This window comes from Hyperolius riggenbachi, chromosome 11, assembly GCF_040937935.1.
Source record: "Hyperolius riggenbachi isolate aHypRig1 chromosome 11, aHypRig1.pri, whole genome shotgun sequence".
NCBI classification, from domain to species: Eukaryota; Metazoa; Chordata; class Amphibia; order Anura; family Hyperoliidae; genus Hyperolius; species Hyperolius riggenbachi.
In genome coordinates, this window is record NC_090656.1 from 205530428 (window position 1) to 205546826 (window position 16399).

At 47.6% G+C, this 16399-nt stretch overlaps 1 protein-coding gene across 3 annotated transcripts in view; it reads right to left on the reverse strand.

Annotated features, from left to right (window-relative positions):
• Nucleotides 1–16399, reverse strand: part of PIK3C2A (phosphatidylinositol-4-phosphate 3-kinase catalytic subunit type 2 alpha) — a 125276-nt gene that overhangs the window by 57221 nt on the left and 51656 nt on the right. For all 3 annotated transcript variants that reach the window (XM_068261075.1, XM_068261076.1, XM_068261077.1), the window contains exons 5-6: nucleotides 15525–15682; nucleotides 252–372 (exon numbers count right to left, since the gene is read on the reverse strand). In XM_068261075.1, coding sequence (XP_068117176.1) covers nucleotides 252–372; nucleotides 15525–15682 — 279 coding nt within the window. The remainder of the gene's footprint in view (nucleotides 1–251; nucleotides 373–15524; nucleotides 15683–16399) is intronic.

Consider the following 16399-nt stretch of genomic DNA (forward strand, 5'->3'; position numbering starts at 1 on the left):
CATCTAGTATTAGGAAGGTCTCAGGGATGTGGAGTGATGGAAATCTACCCAATGGGTATACAGACAGTAAAAAAAAAAAAAAAAAAAAAAACTGAAAAGAAAAGAACCTAAATAAGACTGTAGTTCTGTTAGAAGTCCTCTAAGGTGATGTTACTGTAAATATGAGTTATTGTGGAAAACCATGTAAAAATGTTTGGTACAGTCAGCAGCAATATAAATGAAGATAACGTCTGAAGGACAGGTCCACTTACTTCTGCAAGACCTCCTCCTGGCCGCACACCTTCAGTATGTAGCTGCCCAGCTCCACCTGGTTGAGGTCATCGTGGACCCAGCACAGCGCCTGCATAATGATTAACTCCACGGGAGAGCTGACTGGACAACAGGAACAAGATGAAACAATTACTGGAACACTCTGCACCTTGTTTCATCCGCAGACACAGCTCATCAACAGCACACAGGCAGCACAACAACCAGTGCCAACTATTACACAATAACCAAGACATACACAACCCCTGTACTGTCACAGCTCAATGCTTCCAGACCGCCACGTCATTCATTTGTGCATTTATTAAAAAAACAAGAGAGAGACAGGAAGATAGCTTAATCTGGTACTTGGATTTGTCTCCTGTAACCCCATGAAAAGCAACTCTACACTCATAGGGGTTGAACAACAAAGCACAAGTGAAAGTGAAAGGCTGCCTTTTTTCCTCCTAAAGTGGACCTGAACACTTACATAGGACAGAAGGAAACAGAGAAATGCACCCTGTACGTATTTAGAGAGTTTATCCAGTCTAACTCCCCCTCACCTGTGACTAATCACAAATGTAATTTGATCTCTCAGCTGGCTGCCTCAGCAGAGCAGTTCATTTCTAAACACAGGATGTTAATCAAAAGGTCTGCTTCCATGAAAGCAGGAAGTAGAATCACTACAGATTTATTGCAGGATTTGTATCATCTATAACAAAGAAATGCTTTTCATAAAAGGTTATTATGCTGTTGCTTATCATTTAGAGCAGAGAGGAAGTTCTGAGTTCAGGTCCACTTTAAACTATGCCAATTTCTTGGCTGTCTTGCTGATCCCGTGTCTTTAATACTTTAAGCCACAGGCGCAGAACGAGTATGAACATCAGGTGCTGCAATTCAAGTCTGGCCATATTAGCCGCATGCTAGTTTTCAGTGTGCGATTCAGACACTACTGCTACACTACCAAAGAAATCAGTAGGACAGCCAGGCAACTGGCATTGTTTAGAAGTAAATAATATACTATAGTGTCCCTTCGGGACTATTAGGCTCTGGCCCCTTAAAGAGAATCTGTATTGTTAAAATCACACAAAAGTAAACATACCAGTGCGTTAGGGGACATCTCCTATTCCCCTCTGTCACAATTTCGCCGCTCCCCGCCGCATTAAAAGTGGTTAAAAACAGTTTTAAAAAGTTTGTTTATAAACAAACAAAATGGCCACCAAAACAGGAAGTAGGTTGATGTACAGTATGTCCACACATAGAAAATACATCCATACACAAGCAGGCTGTATACAGCCTTCCTTTTGAATCTCAAGAGATCATTTGTGTGTTTCTTTCCCCCTGCATCTCTCATGCACTGAAGTTTCAGGCTGCTCTTTTCTTACTGCAAACAGCTTTGCCCTTGTCTGTAATTCCTCACTATGTGAAAGCCCAGCCAGCTCAGAGGACGATTTATCCAGCTTGTAAAAGATAAGAGAGAAGAGAGAAGCTGCTCTAATCTAAATAACACACAGGCAGTGTGCATAGAGGGGCCTGGAAGGCAGTGTTCATAGCAGAACCACAACACTGAAGAACTTGGCAGCCTTCCAGACACAGGCTGACAAGTCTGACAAGAGATAGATAAGTTGATTTATTACAGAGACTGTGATAGTACAAAGTGCTGCAGTAAGCCAGAACACATTAGAATAGCTTTTGGAACTTGTAGGATGATAAAAAACAGGATGCAATTTTTGTTACGGAGTCTCTTTAAGCATACCCAAGCTGAGCTTTAAATTAAAAGCGGACGCTATATGCGTGTGGGGAGGTGTGCAGATACTTACCACACCCATGTGCACGTCTGCAAGCACCCCCCCCCCCAGTTTAGTTGTAAAAGTCCCCGTGTAGCCAGCGAGGTTGGCATTTCTTGACCTGGACATACTTCTCAGTGCATGCGCAGTATGTCAGGCCAACGGCCTTGAGACTGAGCTCCCCGCATAAGCGTGTGCGCAAATAGGAGTTGACAAGTGGGGAGCTCGGTCATAAGGCTGCAGGCCTGGAATACTGTGCATGCGCTGAGAAGTATGTCCAGGTCAAGAAGTGTCAAAACTGGGGCTTTTACAACTAAACAAAGGGGGATACTGGAAGTGCAGTAAGAATCTGAACAGCTCTCAACACACACATATAGCATTTGTTTTTCATTTAATGTACGGCTCAAGTATCCCTTAAGGAGCAGTGTGAGTAGGGAGAAAAAATAAAGTGTGTGTGTGTGTGTGGTGTGCATGTGTGGTGTGCGTGTGTGGTGTGCGTGTGTGGTGTGGTGTGCATGTATGGTGTGCGGTGCGTGTGGTGTGCGTGTGGTGTGTGTGTGTGTGTGGTGTGTGTGGTGTGTGTGTGGTGTGTGTGTAAAACACACAGACACTGGGAGCCACGATGGTGCAGTAAGTCATCACAATAAGAAAGTGTTGCAGAGTCAAAGGGGTTGATTCACAAAGGTTACTTATTTTTCACCTTAAACCGGTATAAAACCCTTACATAATATTTAATAACAGGTTTTCCTACTTTTTATATGCCATACAGTTATCATATTTGCTTTTGTGCATAAGAATTATTTAGAAATAAGTTCCCAAAGTACAGTTTTTTGCTCTGAGAGCGGACATTGCATTTTGTTCATAACTGGTTTAATAATCTTGAATTTTGAGCAGAAATGCTTTCTGAGTGTCTGACTGTGTTCATGAGTGTCTGCAATTTTAGAGAAGTGTTTACTTAATTGTATCAAGTGAGGAATGTAATCACAAGATAACATTATCTCCAGTTCGGATGCGTCCAGCTTTCTCTGCAGAGAACGTGCAAGTCCTGTGTTTAACTAATTGAATGCTGTTCTAGTAACAAAAAAAAAAAAATACATGGTGGTAGTATATAATGTGCTGTAAATAATCTTTTTGAGCAAAGAGGAAATGCTGGGTTTCATTCCACTTTAACAATAAGGAGTGCTAATGCATGAGAAATAAGGAGAGATAACTCATGAGATAAATAGATAAGGAGAGCTAAACCATCAGTTACGTCAAATAAGGATAGCTAAACCATGAGTTGTGTCAAATAAGGGGACTCCCCACCAGCAAATGGTTTGCAGATGCTACTTTTGATTGGCTAAATACTTTTCTGGGTCAGGAGAAATTTGCATTGCAATGGTACATACCGTACATAAGCAAAATTAGGACAGGTTTAGAATTCATCCAAAATTCATTTCAGTCCCATGGAGGAGGGTAGAGTCAGATTAGCCCGAGGCTAGCTGAAGATGTATACACACCCTGACCTGTACATGTAAGAATGCCACACTTCCCTTCCTGTGGCTGCTTTCAGGACGTGCCCCCTCCCCTGGCTTCAACTGATATTGAAGATTTTTGGCTGTAGAGATGGGAAACCATAATAATACTCTGAGGCATCAAAGAGCCTTCAATAGACTGTGTGGCTGCAACTCAGAAAAGGAGGAAATAGGCCCTCAGCACGGTGTTACACAAACTGCCTGAGATCATCACTGAATTCAGAGGATCAAAGGAATGTTTCATAGTTCCCAAGATCCAAAAATATGAGACCTTGAATGAAGAGCATTATCCCTCATGATTTTATGCAATGTGACCAACATTTAGATATGGACCCACGTGTCCTCGAGTTGTAGAGCACTACGGGACCAATGATGTTATGTTAGCCCTACCAGCATTAATCATGTGACGTTTGGACTTGCTGCGATTGGGACTGTGCACTGGTGGTGCAACCAAACTGAGAACCGGCTAGACCATAGAGCCTAGGCATCATGCTGATCAGTAGTGTCTGAGTCACATACCTGAAACACGCATGTGGCAAAATTCTGTGAAACTTAAAGGACAACTGAAGTGAGAATATGGAGGCTGCCATAATTATTTCCTTTTAAACAACACTAGTTACCTGGCTGTCCTGCTGATCTCTTTGGCTGCAGTTGTGTCTGAATAATGTCAGAAACAACTGATCTGCTGCATGCTTGTTCAGGGTCTATGGCTTAAAGTATTAGAGGTAGAGGATCAGCAGGATAGCCAGGCAAATGGTATTGCTTAAAAGGAAATAAACATGGCAGCCTCCATATACCTCTCAGTACAGTTCTCCTTTAAGTCAAACATCTGATCTCAACGCTTGTTCAGGGTGTACGACTAAAAGTATTAGAGGCAGAGGATCAGCAGGATAGCCAGGCAATATGCATTGTTTAAAAAAAAAAAAAAAAAAAAAAAAGCTTCAATATTGTCCGTTGACACAAATTATATACAGGATCTTCTCAAAAAATTAGCATATTGTGATAAAGTTCATTATTTTCTGTAATGTACTGATAAACATTAGACTTTCATATATTTTAGATTCAAATACACACAACTGAAGTAGTTCAAGCCTTTTATTGTTTTAATATTGATGATTTTGGCATACAGCTCATGAAAACCCAAAATTCCTATCTCAAAAAATTAGCATATTTCATCCGACCAATAAAAGAAAAGTGTTTCTAAAACAAAAAAAAGTCAACCTTCAAATAATTATGTTCAGTTATGCACTCAATACTTGGTCGGGAATCCTTTTGCAGAAATGACGGCTTCAATGCGATGTGGCATGGAGGCAATCAGCCTGTGGCACTGCTCAGGTGTTATGGAGGCCCAGGATGCTTTGATAGCGGCCTTAAGCGCATCCAGAGTGTTGGGTCTTGCTTCTCTCAACTTTCTCTTCACAATATCCAACAGATTCTCTATGTGGTTCAGGTCAGGAGAGTTGGCAGGCCAATTGAGCTTCTGCTGCTGTTTCTGGTTCAAAAGTGGGTTCATGCTTCCATCTGCTGAAAAGCTTTATGGAGATGAAGATTTCATTTTTCAGCACGCCCTGGCACCTGCTCACAGTGCCAAAACCACTGGTAAATGGTTTACTGACCATGGTATTACTGTGCTCAATTGGCCTGCCAATTGGCCTGACCTGAACCCCATAGAGAATCTGTGGGATATTGTGAAGAGAAAGTTGAGAGACGCAAGACCCAACACTCTGGATGAGCTTAAAGAAAACCTGAACTGAACATTAAAAGTCAAAATTAACATACACAAGTCAGACTTACCTCCTGTGTAGTCTACTCCTCAATCTATTTTTCCTCTCCTGCGTCCTGTTTGTCCACTGTGATCGATTAAATTCTCTGTCCTCCATTCTGAAAATGGCTATTACCCCATAACAGCTTCCTGGTCAGCACACTGTTAAACTGTAACATCGCCCACTTGAGCCATAGGGAAACATGGACGCATCAGTTCTCCTCTCAGCTGTAACTGACAGCAACTGATATATAACTGACAGCAACTGATATATTTCAGTTCTGACAAAATGTTGTCAGAACTGGAAGGGATCACTGTAAGAAGAAAATGGTGAGCTTCTGAGAGGAACTGATAGCAAGGTAACTATGTAATGTTCATTTGAATTTACCTCGTGTTTATTTTAAATAATTTTACTCAGTACAGGTTCTCTTTAAGGCCGCTATCGAAGCATCCTGGGCCTCCATAACACCTGAGCAGTGCCACAGGCTGATTGCCTCCATGCCACGCCGCATTGAAGCAGTCATTTATGCAAAAGGATTCCCGACCAAGTATTGAGTGCATAACTGAACATAATTATTTGAAGGTTTACTTTTTTTGTTTTAAAAACACTTTTCTTTTATTGGTCGGATGAAATATGCTAATTTTTTGAGATAGGAAATTTGGGTTTTCATGAGCTGTATGCCAAAATCATCAATATTAAAACAATAAAGGGCTTGAACTACTTCAGTTGTGTGTAATGAATCTAAAATATATGAAAGTCTAATGTTTATCAGTACATTACGGAAAATAATGAACTTTATCACAATATGGTAATTTTTTTTTTAGAAGATCCTGTATAGCGATTTTCTTCTGGCTGACTTAATGTGCTTCAAGGCTGCACCCATGTAGGGCGCGCTCCATGACGACCAGGATCATTAGGAAGTCTTGCCCAAAGACTCCGTACTGCGTTACATTCTGGCTTGAGCCGTGATTAGAACCCTGGTCAAAGGTTCAACCCTGCATCAAAGGCCACAGCCATTAACCAGTAAGCTATCCAGCTGAAAGATAGTGATCTCCTCATTGCTAGGTCCTGACCTGTCTGCATTTGATGGGATGCCCAGCAGAAGAGTCAGGTCAGCCAGGTGGCTGTGCTGTCTGGCTGGACAGTCAAGAGCCATCACAGGGACAGCGGGACAGTATCACAAATCATTCAGCAGGTAAGAGAAGCCACCTGTTGTGTATTCCATCCTTTGCCCTGACGTTCAGCAATGAGAAGCTGTGAATTAGGAGACGTTCTCATCAGATAGATTTTCTTATGTTGAGAGCGATGTGGCAATTATCCAAGCATTAATAAGAGGCAGCCCTTACTGACTGATAGCTCTGATGACTGATAGCACCAGGAAATACCTGCGGTAACTGTGATATGGAAACACCGGAACTGTGATATTCAGCTGCATTGTAAGCCTCACAGTCACCTCGTGTATCACAGTTCATCTGGTATCAGAACTGCAATAATGTGGTAACCAGGGCTGTGGAGTCGGTCCAAAAATCCACCGACTCCGACTCCTCAGTTTAGGATTCCACCGACTCCGACTCCACGACTCCGACTCCTCTAATTTGCATATTACAATTTTGTTGATTAAAAATATGTAACATGAAACTAGTCTCTTAACTGCCAACGCTTAGGAATTTTACAAGACAACTGAAGTGAGAAGGATATGTAGACTACTATATTTATTCCCTTTAGACTAAAACTAGTCCTTGGTAAGAGTACTTGTAAAAGGTACAAACCGGAACAAAGAACATCTATCAGGCCCTAGGCAATGTAAGTGTGGGTACATGTAAGAGTGATGTGCAGGTACTCTGCAGGGGAATGAGGAGATTCTTCCTCTATTACACATTCTTCATGCACAATCTGAACATGGATCAGGCCCTAGGCAATGTAAGTGTGGGTACATGTAAGAATGATGTGCAGGTACTCTGCAGGGGAATGAGGAGATTGTAAACAGACAACACCTCTGTGTTCAATGTGCACAGCATTCTCAGTGGATTCCCTGTAGCTCTGTGGGGAGTGCATATGTAGAGTATAGTACTACTGTGTAACAAAGTAAACCTGAGACAGATGAAATGAAAGTTTTATACATACCAGGGGCTTCCTCCAGCCGCCTTCAGGATAATCAGTCCCTCGTTGTCCTCCTCCACCACCTGGATCTTCTGCTATGAGTCTAGGTACTTGAGCCAGTCAGGCGTAGTGCGCATGCACACACTCCGCCGCCAGGAGCATACTACACCTGTGCAGCACTATTGCGCAGGTGCAGAATGTTCCTGGCTGTGGGAGCGGCATGCGGCCAGACAGCGCTGACTGGCTGAATTACCAGGACTCATAGCAGAAGATCCGGGTGGTGGAGGACAGCGAGGCACTGATTAGCCTGAAGGGGGCTGGAGGAAGCCCCAGGTATGTATAAAACTTTACTTTTCATCCGTCTCAGTTACCCTTCAATTTGTAGTCACCAAACCAAATTTTAATAACATATCAAATTATTTGATTTCATCAGCAAAGGGAGTGCATACATTTGCATAAATCAGCATCAATGCAGAATTATTTCCATCTCGTTGACCATCTCTATTAGTGACACAGCTACACATCAGGCTTTATTCTTACAGCATAGAAGTTATTTAGTATATATGTTACGGCCAGAACCCGAAGTTTGGCCAGAACTAGAAGTGGCCGGCCACTTCGGGTTCTGGCCGGCCAATGCGCGAACTGGCCGCTGCGCTGCGGCCAATGTGAGAAATGAAACAATTCCTGTAAGGTTTAATGTGATGTTGTGACCGCAGCGCAGCAGGGCAAATGTATCACATCTTTACTTTGTTCAATGGCATTAAGCCGCCCGGCTTTTTCCTCTGCCTCTCTCTCCTCCCCCCCGCCTCTCTCTCCCCTTCTCTTATGGGCACAGCCGGGCGGGGACACGCGTGTCCAGGAGAGTCGTTCCTCGCGGCAGGAGAGCAGAGCGGGGAGGCTGCAGACATTGCTTCTGCCAGCACCCGCTCTGCAAGAACGGCAGGATTCCCCTGCCGCGACGAACGACTCCGGAGGGACACGCGTGTCCCCGCCCGGCTGTGCCCATAAAGAGAAGGAGAGAGAGAGGCGGGGGGGAGGAGAGAGAGGCAGAGGAAAAAGCCGGGCGGCTTAATGCCATTGAATAAAGTAAAGATGTGTGATACATTTTGCCCTGCTGCGCTGCGGCCACAACATCACATTAAACCTTACAGGAATTGTTTCATTTCTCACATTGGCCGCAGCGCAGCGGCCAGTTCGCGCATTGGCCGGCCAGAACCCGAAGTGGCCGGCCACTTCTAGTTCTGGCCAAACTTCGGGTTCTGGCCGTAACATATATAAGAGATTCCTGTGTACACATCATATATACAGTCACAATCAGATATGTATATCTGACCTTAAAAATACAGGGACTGCTTTATTGAAGCAGCACAAGTAACTAATTTTGATTGGTTTATTTCATTTTTGTGGACTAAGCACAGCTATTACTGTATATATAGTGTATATAAACATTATTTTTAATGACTATTATCTGAGAAATAGAACATTTTATCATATTTTCTATTTTAATTACAGTTACAAATTCATTAGGAGTCGGAGTCGGTGCATTTTTTCCCGACTCCGACTCCAGGCACCCAAAATTGCCCGACTCCACGACTCCGACTCCACGACTCCGACTCCACAGCCCTGGTGGTAACTGGGGATGAGCAGAAGCTAGCAAGCTAATCTCCACTGATCCAAGAACTGGAAGCCAAGCAAGCCAATGACAGCTGCAGATTATTAAGCATCTAGTCAAGTAAAGTGATCCTGTGGAGGCGCACATCATCCCATAAGGTAAAAAGCAATGCTGCTTTGCCTCCTCAGCTCTGGCCACTGTAATGGGGCTCCTTCAAGTCCCTCGGCTGCACTTCCTGGTTCAGAAGCACAGGTGGATTAAAGCGGATCTCCGGACTAAATTAAAAATCTTGCAGCCTCCCTGTAAAAAAAAAGGTTATAGTTACCTGTGCTGTCTTGTCCCACAATGCAGTCCCAAAGACTCCGCATCACCCGACTTCTGGCGCGTGGCCCCGCCTCCCCTCCCTAACTGGAGAAAATGTTTAATTTAGTCAGGAAATCCACTTTAAGATGTAATGGGGCCCTAGGCAAGGTAGTAGATTTGGGGCCACCTTGTTTTCCTTTTGGTAAGCTGGTCAAAGAAGGTGGCATGTGGGCCCCTTGACACCCACTAGGCCCCAAGCACCTGCCTAGATTGCCTGGTGGATGATCCTGCTCTGCTCAGAAGCCCAACAACAACAACTCCTGCCAAAGCCTGCATGTGTACACACAAAAACTGCTGTCATCAATGCAACCATCACTGCCACGCAAATCCTGCACAACAGTCCCCTACAACGCAAAAGCCAGTGCGACCCAAAGCCTGCACATGCACACACCACAACCGTAACCTACAACGCAAACATCACTGCCACCCAAAGCCTGCACACCACAACTGCTGCCTATAATGCAAACATCACTGCCACCCAAAGCCTGCACACCACAACTGCCGCCTACAATGCAAACATCACTGCCACCCAAAGCCTGCACACCACAACTGCCGCCTACAATGCAAACATCACTGTCACCCAAAGCCTGCACACCACAACTGCCGCCTACAACGCAAACATCACTACCACCCAAAGCCTGCACATGCACACACCACAACCGTAACCTACAACGCAAACATCACTGCCACCCAAAGCCTGCACACCACAACTGCCGCCTACAACGCAAACATCACTACCACCCAAAGCCTGCACACCACAACTGCCGCCTACAATGCAAACATCACTGCCACCCAAAGCCTGCACACCACAACTGCCGCCTACAACGCAAACATCACTGTCACCCAAAGCCTGCACACCACAACTGCCGCCTACAATGCAAACATCACTGCCACCCAAAGCCTGCACACCACAACTGCCGCCTACAACGCAAACATCACTACCACCCAAAGCCTGCACACCACAACTGCCGCCTACAATGCAAACATCACTGCCACCCAAAGCCTGCACACCACAACTGCCGCCTACAACGCAAACATCACTGTCACCCAAAGCCTGCACACCCCAACTGCCGCCTACAACGCAAACATCACTGCCACCCAAAGCCTGCACACCACAACTGCCGCCTACAACGCAAACATCACTGCCACCCAAAGCCTGCACACCACAACTGCCGCCTACAATGCAAACATCACTGCCACCCAAAGCCTGCACTGTGCACACCACAACTGCCGCCTACAACGCAAACATCACTACCACCCAAAGCCTGCACACCACAACTGCCGCCTACAATGCAAACATCACTGCCACCCAAAGCCTGCACACCACAACTGCCACCTACAACGCAAACATCACTGTCACCCAAAGCCTGCACACCACAACTGCCGCCTACAACGCAAACATCACTACCACCCAAAGCCTGCACACCACAACTGCCGCCTACAATGCAAACATCACTGCCACCCAAAGCCTGCACACCACAACTGCCGCCTACAACGCAAACATCACTGCCACCCAAAGCCTGCACACCACAACTGCCGCCTATAACGCAAACATCACTGCCACCCAAAGCCTGCACACCACAACTGCCGCCTACAATGCAAACATCACTGCCACCCAAAGCCTGCACACCACAACTGCCGCCTACAATGCAAACATCACTGCCACCCAAAGCCTGCACACCACAACTGCCGCCTACAATGCAAACATCACTGCCACCCAAAGCCTGCACACAACTGCCGCCTACAATGCAAACATCACTGCCACCCAAAGCCTGCACATGCGGACATCACAACTGCCACCTACAATGCAAACATCACTGCCACCCAAAGCCTGCACATGCGGACACCACAACTGCCGCCTACAATGCAAACATCACTGTCACCCAAAGGTCGCATGAGTGCACACCACAACTGCCGCCTACAATGCAAACAACACTGCCACGCAAAGCCTGCACGCGCACACGCCACAACCGTAACTTACAACGCAAATGCCAGTGCTTCCCAAAGCCTGCACATGCGCACACCCCAACCGTCTCCTACAATGCTAGTGCCACTGCCACCCAAAGCCTGCACATGCGCACACCCCAACCACCACCTACAATGCAAGCATCACTGCCACCCAAAGCCTGAGCATGTGCACACCCCAGCCACCTACAATGCAAGCATCACTGCCACACAAAGCCTGCGCACACGCACACACCCCAACCACCGCCTACAATGCAAATGTCACTGTCTCCCAAATAGGGTTGTCGCGATATATCGGTATCGCGATATATCGCGGTTTCAATGTGCATGGTTATCATACCATGCACGTTGTCAAAATACCGTTTTTTCCGCTTCCGCATTTGCCGCCCGTCACCACTCAGCGAGTCGGCTCTCAGGCGCCGGATATGACGCGCGTCCAGTGAGGACGCGGCTGCTGGAACGCAGAGACTTCCTCCCAGGCTCCCACCAGCGGTGCCCTATGCAGAGCACTTCTCCTGAGTAGTCCTGTGCTGGCGTCATCAAGGACGCTCGTTCCCGCCCAGTGTCTCTGCACTCTAAGTGAATGAAGCACTTAGGACTGAGGACTGCTGCTGCTGACAAGTATTTGTCCCCTGACTCCCCTCTCCCTCCTCACCTAATTCTAGCTACACGTATCCCTATGCTGCGGCCACCTACCACTAGCTACACCTATCCCTGGCTACCTATGCTGCGCCACCTACCACTGGCTACACCTATCCCTGGCTACCTATGCTGCGCCACCTACCACTGGCTACACCTATCCCTGGCTACCTATGCTGCGCCACCTACCACTGGCTACACCTATCCCTGGCTACCTATGCTGAGCCACCTACCACTGGCTACACCTATCCCTGGCTACCTATGCTGCGCCACCTACCACTGGCTACACCTATCCCTGGCTACCTATGCTGCGGCCACCTACCACTGGCTACACCAATCCCTGGCTACCTATGCTGTGGCCAGCTACCACTGGCTACACCTATCCCTGGCTACCCATGCTGCGGCCACCTACCATTAGCTACACCTATCCCTGGCTACCTACTACACTGCGGCGACCTACCACTGGCTACACCTATCCCTGGCTACCTGTGCTGCGGCCACCTACCACTGGCTACCTATGCTGTGGCCACCTACCACTGGCTACACCTATCCCTGGCTACCTGTGCTGTGGCTACCTACCACTGGCTACACCTATCCCTGGGTACCTATGCTGCAGCCACCTATTACTGGCAGGTGGGGGCACATTATTTAATGTAAGGGGGTGGGGCCCAGGTCCAAATAATTGTTTAATACCGTATACCGTAATAGCGCCATACCGTGGTATTTTTTTGACGGTTATCATACCGTGGAATTTCATACCGTTGCAATCCTACACCCAAAGCCTGCACCTGCACATACCCCAACCGGCGCCTACAATGCAAATGTCACTGCCACCCAAAGCCTGCACACGTGCACACCCCAACCACCACCTACAATGCAAGCATCACTGCCACCCAAAGCCTGAGCATATGCACACCCCAACCACCACCTACAATGCAAGCATCACTGCCACCCAAAGCCTGAGCATATGCACACCCCAACCACCACCTACAATGCAAGCATCACTGCCACCCAAAGCCTGCACACGTGTGTACCCCAACCATCGCCTACAATGCGACCGTCACTGCCACCCAAAGCCTACATGTGCGCACACCACAACCACCGCCTACAATGCAAATGTCACTGCCACCCAATGCCTGAACATGCGCCCACACCCCACCCGTCACCCACAATGCAAATGCCACCCAAAGCCTGAACACGCACACATCACAACCGTAACCTACAATGCAAATGCCAGTGCTTCCCAAAGCCTGCACATGCGCACACCCCAACCACCACCTACAATGCTAGTGCCACTGCCACCCAAAGCCTGCACATGCGCACACCCCAACCACCACCTACAATGCAAGCATCACTGCCACACAAAGCCTGCGCACATGCACACACCCCAACCACCGCCTACAATGCAAATGTCACTGTCACCCAAAGCCTGCACATGCGCACACCCCAACTGTCACCTACAATGCTAACGTCACTGCCACCCAAAGCCTGCACATGCGGACACACCAACCACCACCTACAATGCAAATGTCACTGTCACCCAAAGCCTGCACCTGCACATACCCCAACCGGCGCCTACAATGCAAATGTCACTGCCACCCAAAGCCTGCACATGCGGACACACCAACCACCACCTACAATGCAAGCATCACTGCCACCCAAAGCCTGAGCATGTGCACACACCAACCACCACCTACAATGCAAGCATCACTGCCACCCAAAGCCTGAGCATGTGCACACACCAACCACCACCTACAATGCAATCATCACTGCCACACAAAGCCTGCGCACGTGTGTACCCCAACCATAGCCTACAATGCAAATGTCACTGTCACCCAAAGCCTGCACACGTGCACACCCCAACCACCACCTTCAACGCAAGCATCACTGCCACCCAAAGCCTGAGCATATGCACACCCCAACCACCACCTACAATGCAAGCATCACTGCCACCCAAAGCCTGCACACGTGTGTACCCCAACCATCGCCTACAATGCGACCGTCACTGCCACCCAAAGCCTACATGTGCGCACACCACAACCACCGCCTACAATGCAAATGTCACTGCCACCCAATGCCTGAACATGCGCCCACACCCCACCCGTCACCCACAATGCAAATGCCACCCAAAGCCTGAACACGCACACATCACAACCGTAACCTACAATGCAAATGCCAGTGCTTCCCAAAGCCTGCACATGCGCACACCCCAACCACCACCTACAATGCTAGTGCCACTGCCACCCAAAGCCTGCACATGCGCACACCCCAACCACCACCTACAATGCAAGCATCACTGCCACACAAAGCCTGCGCACATGCACACACCCCAACCACCGCCTACAATGCAAATGTCACTGTCACCCAAAGCCTGCACATGCGCACACCCCAACTGTCACCTACAATGCTAACGTCACTGCCACCCAAAGCCTGCACATGCGGACACACCAACCACCACCTACAATGCAAATGTCACTGTCACCCAAAGCCTGCACCTGCACATACCCCAACCGGCGCCTACAATGCAAATGTCACTGCCACCCAAAGCCTGCACATGCGGACACACCAACCACCACCTACAATGCAAGCATCACTGCCACCCAAAGCCTGAGCATGTGCACACACCAACCACCACCTACAATGCAAGCATCACTGCCACCCAAAGCCTGAGCATGTGCACACACCAACCACCACCTACAATGCAATCATCACTGCCACACAAAGCCTGCGCACGTGTGTACCCCAACCATAGCCTACAATGCAAATGTCACTGTCACCCAAAGCCTGCACACGTGCACACCCCAACCACCACCTTCAACGCAAGCATCACTGCCACCCAAAGCCTGAGCATATGCACACCCCAACCACCACCTACAATGCAAGCATCACTGCCACACAAAGCCTGCACACGTGTGTACCCCAACCATCGCCTACAATGCGACCGTCACTGCCACCCAAAGCCTACATGTGCGCACACCACAACCACCGCCTACAATGCAAATGTCACTGCCACCCAAAGCCTGAACGTGCGCCCACACCCCACCCGTCACCCACAATGCAAATGCCACCCAAAGCCTGAACATGCGCACATCACAACCGTAACCTACAATGCAAATGTCATTGCCACCCAAAGCCTGCACACCACAACCGTTACGCAAATGCCAGTCCAGCCCAAAGCCTGTACACGCGCACACCACAACCACCGCCTACAATGCAAATGTCACTGCCACCCGAAGCCTGCACACGCACACACCCCACCTGTCACCCACAATGCTAATGTCACTGCCACCCAAAGTCTACATGTGCGCACACCACAACCATCGCCTACAATGCAAATGTCACCGCCACCCAAAGCCTGCATGCGCACACACCAAAGCTTGATACACCACAACCACCACAGTGTGTCCGTGCATAATTACATCCTTCATTATAGCTGCCAGCGTGCAGCGCATGTTGTGATACATAGCACTAACACACAATGGTAAAATCAGTTATGCGATTTGGTAATCGGGGCTCCGCCCTCCTCCATCATACTCACTGTCACAGGTGAAGGTGACTGGCTGCTGGAAGCCCTCGATCTCTATGGAAACCTTCACGCTGAAGCACTCTGCGGTCAGACTGCGCTGGAGCATAACTGGACTCAGCACAAAGCCGGGATTGGTCTGCAGGTCATCGCTGGGAAATTTCCTCCTCAGCCTGTATAGAGAGTAATGTATGGTGAATGTACAACTCTGCCCCAATGCCACAATTATACTAAAGCTAACTACAGTCATATATAATAACACATTATACAGGAGGTCTGCTACTTACAAACAGGTTCTGTGAGATAGTTTATCAGTTGAATTTGTGTGTAAGATGCACCGTGTGTTATACATAGTATAAAAGTGGACCTGAACTCTGCACAGGACTAAAGAAAACAGAGAGAAATGCACCCTGTATGTATTTAGAGAGTTTAGCCTGTCTAATTCCTCCTCCTCTGTGTCTAATCACAAGTTGTAATTTGATCCCTGAGCTGTGTCAGCTGCTTGTCACGGCAGATAAGCTTATTTGAAAACACAGGATGTTAACAATATATCTGCTTCCATGAAAGCAGGAAGTAGACACACTGCAGATTGACTGCAGGATTTGTAGGAGATGTAACAAAGAAATGTTTTTCTTTAAAGGTTATTATACTGTTGAGTATCTTTTAGAGCTAAGAAGCAGTTCTGAGTTCAGGTGCGCTTTAATATTGGACCGCTTTGGAGTTAGATATAGCGTAAACTATGTTTTTTGGTTGTTTTCAATGTGTTTTTAAAGTGTCTTAACCACTTTTGGTTTCTGGACGTAAGTCTCACGTCCAAATTGTGTAGGCCAAATCACTGCTCAGCACAGGATTGGGTGTTTGCATTACAGGCAAATCACTGCTCAGCACAG